This window comes from Podarcis melisellensis (assembly GCF_964234715.1).
Source record: "Podarcis melisellensis genome assembly, chromosome: Z".
In the NCBI taxonomy this organism is placed as follows: Eukaryota; Metazoa; Chordata; class Lepidosauria; order Squamata; family Lacertidae; genus Podarcis; species Podarcis melisellensis.
The window spans coordinates 3,200,343-3,210,843 of record NC_138547.1 but is presented as its reverse complement, the minus strand read 5'-3'; the positions used below and the strand labels follow the sequence as shown (position 1 = coordinate 3,210,843).

Below are 10,501 nucleotides of genomic sequence, written 5' to 3'. Positions count from 1 at the left end.
GGATACTTCTATAGAATGCATAGAATCATAGAGCTGGGAGGGACCCAGTGTGTCATGTAACCCATGGGTAGGCAAACTAAGGCCTGGGGGCCGGATCCGGCCCAATCGCCTTCTCAATCCGGCCCGCAGACGGTCCGCGAATCAGCATGTTTTTACATGAGTAGAATGTGTGTTTTTATTTAAAATGCACCTCTGGGTTATTTGTGGGGCATAGAAATTCGTTCATTATTTTTTTCAAAATACAGTGGCACCTTGGGTTAAGAACTTAATTCGTTCTGGAGGTCTGTTCTTAACCTGAAACTGTTCTTAATCTGAAGCACCACTTTAGCTAATGGGGCCTCCTGCTGCCGCCACCACGTGATTTCTGTTCTCATCCTGAGGTAAAGTTCTTAACCTGAGGTACTACTTCTGGGTTAGCGGAGTTTGTAACCTGAAGCGTCTGTAACCCGAGGTACCACTGTATAGTCCGGCCCCCCACAAGGTCTCAAGGTCTGAGGGACAGTGGACCGGCCCCCTTCTGAAAAAGTTTGCTGACCCCTGTTCTAGTCCAACCCCCTGCAGCACAGGAATCTCAGCTAGCTCATCCATGACAGGTGGCCATCTAATCTCTGCTTGAAAACCTTCAAAGAAGGAGAGCCCACCACCTTCCAAGGCAGCCTGTTCCATTGCAGGGGGTTGGGCCAGATGACCTTTGGGACCCCTTTGAACGCTACAATTCTGCGAATCCATGAAGTTCCTCATCTCAGCAACCTCTACATCTGGGGTAACTGATCTGGGTTCCTGGGTTCCCTTCAGAGCTTCTCTGAACGGCCCCATCCAGTTTTAAAACCCAGAGAGATGCTGTCAGTCAGAATAGACCAGGAACAGGGCACTACAGCTTCCCATATGTTTTGGGTCTGCCAACACCTGCCCCCCCAGCCAGCCTAACCAACAGGGATGGTGGGAGTCTCCTTTCATAGACTAATCTTTTGAAGAAGTTTGGGTTGAATCTGTTCTGTTGTATGTCACAGAACTCTGGCATTATGAGAGAGTGGGTGGGTGGTTGAAGGGAAAATACACTAGGCGTTCTCTCACTCCACAAAATCTTGTGGTTTGATCTAGCACTGCTGCCCTCACCCTAAGTTTTCTTAATCAGACCCACTCCATCTTTGAGTGTTGCCTAAGTTCTCTCCCCCCCCACCGCCATGTGCTGCCATGCAAGACCAGGCACTGGTTTGGGAGGGTGTCCAACCACATGAAAACGCAACGTGAAGTTTCAGGAAACCGCTGTAGAAGCAGGGTGTGAAAGACGCCGGTGATGAAATCTTACCAAGAAAAAAAGAAGAAGGAAAGGAAAGAGATTGCGATCCCCTACTCAGCTGCTGCTTCCCTCTGGTGCTGCTTCCGAAGAAAAAAGGCTTCTTTAAAAAGAAAGGATCCATGAGGTTTCGAGCATCTTATGACAAGGAGGGCAACATGGTAATTAAGCTGTTGGGGGGTGAGTTATGTTGTTTGATGGGAATGCTTCTCCTGATATTTTTGTTTAGGTGCCTTAAACCCCAACTAGACAGATTGATTGATTTATTTTAAAAATCAAATCAAATCAAAATGAATTGCAATTACTTTTTTAAAAAAAGAATAACACAGTTCTAAGAGACCCCCGGGGTTGTTTGGGGTTTTTGCATTTGGTTAACCAAGGGCTAGCAGTTGTGTGCTACTTTAATATAAATTTAAAGTAGGATTTTACGTGGCACTTGATTCACTGCTTTCTGCTGCTTTACTGTCTCTGACATTTTTCATTTTATGTTGCTATGGCGGGGAGCTCCCTGGGAGAGGGGTAAGAATTTTATCAAGCTGCCTGTTTGCTTTTTTCTTAGGACAGTGTTGTTTTTAAATGATAAGCTGAAAAGCTGAAGGAAGGAGAAAATAAATATCTCCATCTAACTTCAGCTAATCTTGACTCATGAGCTTGACATTCTCAGCCATTCACTGCTTCCTGAATGCCACATATACAAGCTCCCCTCCCCTCCATGTCCTCATTAGTCTACCTCTAGAATGGGCACATTTTGCACACTTTTGAAAACCAGCATCCTTTGCCAATATTGCAGCTAAGGCTTCAGATGGAGAAACTTTCATTTTCACATCCAATTTTGGAGAGTAATTTTTTTTTAAGGTAAGGATTAAAACATTGCCAAATCTTACACATATGGGTTATTTCCGCATTGTTGCTATTTGTGAATGAGATTCATTCACATACCAGCAAATTCAGGTTGTGCTATTATAGTTGATTTGGGGTTCTTGTGCAAAAAAACCCTATTCCCCTACCCAAAAACAGCACACACCCAAACTTTCATGATAAGGAAAATGATGATGGCAAAATTGACTGGGAAAATCAGAAAACAGGAAGAGAAGAACTTTAAGAAGGAATGGGAATCATTTACCATGTATTTAAGTGAACACCGTAAATAACTAAAAAGCATTTGAGTAATGCTTATAATGTACTAAAAATTATGGTAAAAATTGACTATTTAAGAAAAATAGAGAAAATAAGAGAAGCAGGTGAAAAACGGCTGATAGTGGTCACCATGGAAGGGTGGAGGGGAGTCGAAGGATTTAAGGAATCCTAAATGATGATGTTGATGTTTAAAGTTTGAATGTAGATGTTGATGTTTAAAGTTTGAATGTAAAGTGGCAATGTAAAACTTACTAAAAAGGATTTGACAAAAAAAAGATAAGGAAAGTGATGGGAAAATAAACTGGAAAATGTGGGATAACAGTTGCTTTGTTGCAAAATCATTTTACCTCTGCATTTAAAAAAATCAGAACGGATGCTCAATAAATAGCTAAATTCATCTGATCACTCTCTGAAAAAGAATCAGGATGAATGCTCAGTTCAGTGGTACCTCAGGTTACAGACGCTTCAGGTTACAGATGCTTCAGGTTACAGACTCTGCTAACCCAGAAATAGTACCTCGGGTTAAGAACTTTGCTTCAGGATGAGAACAGAAATTGTGCGGCGGCAGCGGGAGGCCCCATTAGCTAAAGTGGTGCTTCAGGTTAAGAACAGTTTCAGGTTAAGAACAGATCTCCAGAACGAATTAAGTTCTGAACCCGAGGTACCACTGTATACAGATCATCTGGAGATGCCCTTTAAAAAGACATTGATAATTGCATTTTTGAAAATTGTGTTAATATCCCCCCTCCCTGTGAGCCTCATGGCTGAGTGGGGATTTGAACCCTTGTCTCCCAGGTTCAGCACTCTTAAGCACAACACCATTCTATTATCATATCTACAAGACACCTCCTACGCCAAATTCTCTAGGTGTCATACAAACAAAAAGAGAGTGGAAACCTAACAATAAAAACCACAATCAGCTTGAGAGGCAACTGTCAGAAGAAACCCCAGTGCAGGACCTCAGGTGTAAAACTTCTGAATGTGAAAACTGATTCTTGTCCACTGAGAAATAGGTCCAACTGAGCTTAGAGGGGCTTACTCCAGGGGAAATTGCAGTCAAAACCAGAAACGTCGACAGCTGGGAATGTTATTAACAGTACAAAGGAGGGTTAGAATAACTTTTGCTGTAAGGGTGTGGTTCCTTCTACTGTATATAGATTATAGCAGGTGACGGTATATTTTTGGCTGCCGCCGGTATGTTCTCATTGAGCTGTGTCAGTGTGCAATGCTCAGATTGTGCAAGCTCTGCTTTCCTCTTTAGATCTCATGCATTAAAGTGTTTTTCCGTACGATTAAGATTTTGGGTTTGTTTTTTAAAAGAGTGCCCATTAGGCAGGACACAATTATTATTATTATTTGCCAGGAAGTAGGAACTAAGTAGGACCATGGCTTGATTCCCATTCTACACAAAGCCTTCTGCTTGTTTTATGCCAGAATCAGCCTTCACCAAACTGGTGCCCTCCAGCTGTTTTGGGGCCTCGGCACTTAATATAGCCAACGTATTTCATTAGAACCACCACTTCCTTCCCGCCTGGCCTTCAGAAAGGCTGCCTTCACTTGAAATGTGTTAGCAGGCTTCTGTTTAAAATCTCTGATCCTCAGAGTCTTGGTTTGCAATGGTGCTGATTGCTTGTTGCTCTTCCTTATTGGTTTTTAACCAAATCCTATTGTTTTATCTCATTTTATTGCGCTTGTGAGCTACTTTGGGGACTTGTATGGGCGGGAAGGGCTGTAGATCAGGGAAGGTTGCCAGTTTGAGCCCCGCTAGCCTCTCCAGGTGGGGCTGATACAGACCCCCTGCCGGAAATCCAGGAGAACCTGGTGGACAATATTGAGCTACTGCCCATCAGGGTAAACAGTACTGAGAAGGATGAGGCCAATGGCCTGACTTGGTATAAGGCAGCTCTCTATAGTCCTAACTGGAAAGCAAATAGCTCAGTGGTAGCACACTTTGCATGCAGAAGGTCCCATTTTCAATCCTCAGCATCCCAGCATCTCTAGGTTGGGTTGGCGATGCCCCCTACCTGAAATCCCAGAGAGCAGCTGCCAGTCAGTGTAGTCAATACTGAGCTCAGGTGATCAATGGTCTGATGGTATAAGGTGGCTTCTGACATTCCTATGATGCCAATAGTTTTACAGTTGTCTTTGGAGGACACCATTTAGAAGTCAATTAAAATGGAATTCAGTAGAGATGGAGCCTTTTCTGCAGTGGCTCCCATCTTCTGGAACTCACTTCCAAACACTCTTCTAGCTTTGTATCACATTTTTATGTACTGATACCTCTTGGGTGATACCACTACAGTCTATATACCACTTTTCAGTCCAACGAGTCCCTAAATCAGGGAGGAGCAAATAATCAAGCCAAACAACCAAATGCACAAGTTTTTAAAGAATATATACTTTGCATTGTTGATTGGGCCCCTGTTATCTTGCATAGTCAGCAAACACAGCAGGCATGTCCAAAGTCTCTTTTGGGGGGCCCCCGTCTGGTTTTATCCAGCCTCTGTGGCAGTTTATTTATTGGGGTCAAATCATAAAAAAACTTAAATCCTAGAAAAAACTCAAAAACCTGTGTCGGCCTTTGTTCACTACATCAAATCTGGCCCTCTTTGAAAAAAGTTTGGGCACCCCTGAATTATAGTACAGTGGACACTTGGGTTGCAAATGTGATCCATGCGGGATGCATGTTCAAAAGCTGCAGCGTTTGCAACCCGCATCTGCGCATGCGCGGATGTGATTTGGCACTTCTGCACATGCGCAAAGCGTGATTTAGCTCTTCTGCGCATGTATAACCACCGAAACCCGGAAGTAACCCATTCTGGTACCTCTGAGTTTTGACGTGTCCGTAACCCGAAAAAACGCAACCTGAAGTGGCTGTAACCCAAGCTATGACTGTAATCTTAATGCACATGGTGGGAGGAGTAAGAAGGAGGGAAACACTGTCATGTTTCTGTGCTAGCAGTTACTTTCTGAGACCCAGGCATCGTGGTAGAGAGTTGCAGCAAACAGGTCATGAGGCCCAAAGGAAAAGTGAAAGTGTCATGTGTTCTGGTGAGCCCCCACCTGAGTGTAGCAAAGTGCTGAAACAGCAGCCACTGTTCGAAATTGCTGAGACCAGTTGCTTTGCTCCACTTCCCAGTTGGAGTAGAGCCTGTGTACGATGCTCACATGGACAAGTCCAGCTCCCTGGACAGTTCCTGATCCTTATGAAAGGTGTATCCAGGAATGATGTTTTCTTAGTTCTTTTTGCGTGGGTGGAACATGTTCCTTTCTTCTTTCTGGCTTCCTGCTTGCCTCCCAATGCTTTGCTGTTGTTGTTTAGTCGTTTAGTCATGTCCGCCTCTTCGTGACCCCCTGGACCAGAGCACGCCAGGCCCTCCGGTCTTCCACTGCCTCCCGCAGATTGGTCAAACTCATGTTGGTAGCTTCGAGAACACTATCCCACCATCTCGTCCTCTGTCGTCCCCTTCTCCTAGTGCCCTCCATCGGCGTTCAGCCTTCTTTATGGTCCAGCTCTTACTTCCATACATCACTACTGGGAAAACCATAGCTTTAGCTATATGGACTTGGACTGCTAGGTCCGCGACTCTTTCTTTGATCTAATATGTCAGAGCAAGATGGGCTGAACGCAGTCAGGAGAAGATATGTCATTTACTCAGACTGATTGTCTCATCAATGCTATTAAGTAGTTCACACCACTTTCACACCAAAGCCTTTCTCACAAACAGATGCCAACAACAACAACCATTACTAAAACTTGAATTAATTTACGCTGATTAAATCAATTTATTTGCAAGTTGCTTTATTTTCAAGTATTTCATCCCATGGAGCCTGTTTTATTTCCTATCAATTCATAGAATCATAGAACTGTATAGTTAGAAGGGTCCCCAGGGTCATCTAGCCCAACCCCCTGCAATGCAGGAATCTCAACTAAAGAATCCCTGATAGAGGACCATCCAACCTCTGCTTAAGAACATCCAATGAAACAGACCCCACCACCTTTGAAAGGAGTTCATTCCTCTGTTGGGCAGCAAATGTTGTCTAAAAGATCTTCCTAGTTGGAATCTCCTAGTTCTTCCTAGTCATAATCTCCTTTCTTGCAATTTGAACCCACTGGTTCATGCCCTCCCCTCTGGAGCAGCAGAAAACAACCTTGGTCCATCTTCCATGTGATGTCCCTTCAGATATTAGATATTCTAAACACTTCTGTGAGAACTACTGCACTTTCTACACTAATAAACTGGGTGGTTTGTCCCAGTTAGTCTCGAGCCTATGGTTTTCACTGCTTCAGATCTACTCCTTCTTCCACTGAGTTGCTTCTAAACAAATTAAAACCTTGATCAGGAGATCCAGTGATTGCTAATGCATTGGTTAATCCATGGTATGGACTGGCTTTGATTGGATCTCCATATATGTATAGCATACTTGTAAAGCAAAACACTTTGCTATAATCCTTACAAAAATCTTACAGGGTAAATGAGTGCTATATTGCCACTAGGGAAACTGAGTCCAAGAGTCCATCTCTATGTCCCCTCTGGCCACCACAGGAGTGAGTTCACAGTGAGTGCAAAACCTCTGAAGACTTCTTCATTAGTCACTCAGCAAGCATGAGGGATGCACAGGACCCTATTTTTCATTGTAACAAACAAAGAATTTCAACAGTTCATTGCCCTTTCACAAGGGAAGCTGGAAAGAAGAACCAAAAACTTGTTTCTGCATGATTTGGGGGATTCTTCCATCTCCACCATCTTCATTTCCAAAACTTAAACCAGATACCAGACGTTAGGAAAGACCCTCCCCTGCGAAGCTTGCAGAGGTTTTGCCAGCCAGTGTGCGAACAATACTGGACTAGATGGGCAACTAGAGACTGCTGTGGTCTAAGGCAGCTTCTCATAACTTTCTACACAGAACTTTACAAAAACGGAAGCTTCTTTCTTGGACTTGTTTCCCTGGAGTTGACTCTCCTCTTCTCTTCTCTGTTGCAGCATTCTAACGCCCACCCTGACTGAAGGACAAGAAATGCTGACTTTTGAATTCAGGAGAATTAAGCACCTGCTTAATGAGCGAGAGGATGGTGTCCCCTGCCTGTACAATGGCCTCCTACTCCATGATCACCATGAAGAGATTTGCTGGTGCAATGTTCCTGCTTGGCGCTGTGTTCTTGAACTTGACGTTCCTTGCCCAGCCATTCCATAACCCCAGCAGAACTCAAGCACAGAACCATTCCCTGATGGTCCTGATCTGGGACTGGCCTTATGGCCATGCCTTAAACCTCACTGGCGATCCCTGTGCCACGCTTTGCTCCATCAAGGGCTGCCAGCTGACCTGGAACCGCAACCTATACAACCAAGCAGATGTGGTAGTTTTCCACCACTGGGCACTCCAGCACCGCAGATCGCGCCCCCCTGCATCTAAGCCCCACCCAGGGCAAAAGTGGGTGTGGCTCTCCCTGGAGTCCCCCTCACACAGCAAAGACCTAGCCAGGTGGGATGGAGTCTTCAACTGGACCATGACGTTCAGGCGGGACTCTGACATCTTCATCCCTTATGGGGAGCTCGTCGCCCAACCATCAGATGAGGTGGACATCCCAGAGAAATCTGGCCTTGTGTCATGGGTCATCAGCCACCACCACCATACCCAACAGAGAGCGCAACTGTTTAGGAACCTGTCCAAGTACATCAAGGTTGATGTGTATGGGAGGGCAAACAAGAAGCCTCTCTGCCCAGCCTGCCTACTGCCCACCATCTCCAAATACAAGTTCTATCTGGCCTTTGAGAACTCCGTCCACCGGGACTACATCACTGAGAAGCTCTGGAGGAACTCCCTCCTGGCTGGAGCCGTGCCTGTGGTCATGGGGCCTCCACGAGCCAATTACCAGCAGTTCATTCCTGGTGATGCTTTCATCCACGTAGATGACTTTGGCTCTGTGAAGGAACTTGCAGACTTCCTGCTCACCATGAATGAGAGCCGCTACCAGAGGTTCTTTGAGTGGAAGAGGAGTTTTGCCGTGAAGCTGTATGATAGCTGGCCAGAGAGGTTCTGCACCATCTGCCAGTGTTTTCCCAGCCTGCCCCAAGGGAAGGTCTACCACAGTCTGGAGAAGTGGTTCTGGAGTTAGCAATCAGGGTGGGCTGAAGTCAGGGGCCTCGCTAGGTGCTTAAGAACCTAAGGACCTAAGAAGAGCCTTCTGGATTAGGCCACTGGCCTATCTAGTCCAGCAATTGACTAGCAAACTCAGAGGTAACTCAAAGCAAAAGTTTGCAGGAAAATGGGATGGTTATAGAAGATACATTCAAAAATACAATAATAGTTTTGACTCCGTGCTAGCGTTCAAGTGACAAAGGAAGTAAAAGGAGGTGGACAACAATTAAGGATTTATTATGTTTTCTGAATGTATTGGAAAATCTATACAGAAAGGCTTATTGTTTTGTGTACATTCAATTGTAAGATAAAATATATGCGTGGGGACTCGACAGGAAGTCAAAAATGAAGAAAAGATTTTGTAAGATAAAAGGGGGAGAAATATTTATTTTCATTATTACCACTATTTTGTGTGTGTGTTTGTGTGGGTGTATGTTTTGTATGGAATGTTTGGGAGGAAATAAGACGGTAGATAACAAATAACAAACAAAACATTGATGTATGTAATTTTTATTTCTCAATTCTGTTTTGTGGTAGTATAGTCGTAATGTTTTTTGTAACATAAAATCATTCAATAAAAAATATTATTTTTTAACAAAGAGAATCATTGCTGCCTCTGACTGTGGAGGCAGAGCTGAACCTGCATTGCTGGTAGTAGTCATTGCAGGACTTGGGGCACATGGGCCAAATTTGCATTTGCTGATCTGTTGGTGTGCATGGAAATTTAGGCTAATTGTCAGAGGGAAAGATCCCCTGTCAGCATTAAGAAAGAAAGAAAAGTTGAATGGGAGACAGCAAGGCAGCAGATCTGGAGCCCAGTGCAAAGGACCTAGGGGCCACCCACACATATCAACAAGGCCAGCTGCTGAATTCACTCAAGGAGCACCCTGGGCTTGGTCCTCCTTGTGACGAGTCAGGATGAGCCTGCAAGAAGAGGGACTCAGGGCCCCATTATTGCTCCACTGTTCTTTTGCACAAGCTTCTTCTGACGTGGCCTGTTTCCAAATCGTTCTTCGTAGCAGCAGCAGTGAGGTCATGCCAGGCTCCTTCTTGGGCAAACCATCAGATTGCTCCACAACTTCCCTGTGCCTTTGTTCTTGCACTCCAAACCCTGCCCGAGACAGATTTCTTGACTCAGCCCTCTCTTCCCAGTGCCTGCAAATTGCCTCTGCTTCTTTATTGGACCTGCATCTGGATGAACATCAGAATTCGGCTCCTGACCCAATCCTATCAGGATCCACACCTGTGTGCTTGGCTGCCTACGGCCCAGCAGGCACAAGCAGGCAGGGGTGTTCCACAGGGTACATAACTGGTACATGCTTTCTCCCTGTAGGTGGGCAGAATTTTGTTTGCTTCACACCAGGTGGTGGTTGTATGTCTGGCTGGGCACCGTTTTATGTCTTTGCTGCCTAGGTGGCTGGGAGAAAGTTTAGCATTTTGACATCTGGACCATCCTATTCTTAGGGAGCGAAACAAACTCATTGAGAAGTTATTCTGCACACACAGAGGTTAGGTGGCCACCTGAGCTGTGATGGCCTTGCAAGGACTGGAGTAGATAACAAATTAGGTCCCTTCCAGCTCCACAAATCTAGGACTTGTATACCAAGGTTCAGGTCTTGTACCACCTTTTCAACAGTCACTCTGCGGCTGGCTGAGCCTCCAATGTATTAGAGTAGCCAGGATAGAAGATGAAAAAGGCTCCCTTGAAGAAGCCTCAGGCTGGCAGAGTTGAATCACAAAGTTCATAAGGGTTCAAAGATCTGATACTGAGAACTAATAATATATATATTTCCAGAAGATGACTGAGAACACAGATGGGGGTGGGGTGGGGGAGAGTGCTGATTAAGCGCTTTATCTCTTCTTTATCTCTGCCATCCTTGTTTAATCTGAAATCACAGAGAGGATTGATCCCACACAGACACAAAC

At 44.9% G+C, this 10,501-nt stretch overlaps 1 protein-coding gene across 1 annotated transcript; it reads left to right on the top strand.

Annotated features, from left to right (window-relative positions):
• The first annotated feature begins 1,257 nt into the window (after positions 1 to 1,257).
• On the top strand, positions 1,258 to 9,847 carry FUT7 (fucosyltransferase 7). The gene is made up of 2 exons (XM_081896600.1): positions 1,258 to 1,458; positions 7,420 to 9,847. Exon 2 carries the CDS (start codon positions 7,494 to 7,496, stop codon positions 8,550 to 8,552), a length of 1,059 nt encoding a protein of 352 aa, XP_081752726.1. The 5' UTR covers positions 1,258 to 1,458; positions 7,420 to 7,493; the 3' UTR covers positions 8,553 to 9,847.
• The last annotated feature ends 654 nt before the right edge of the window (positions 9,848 to 10,501 follow it).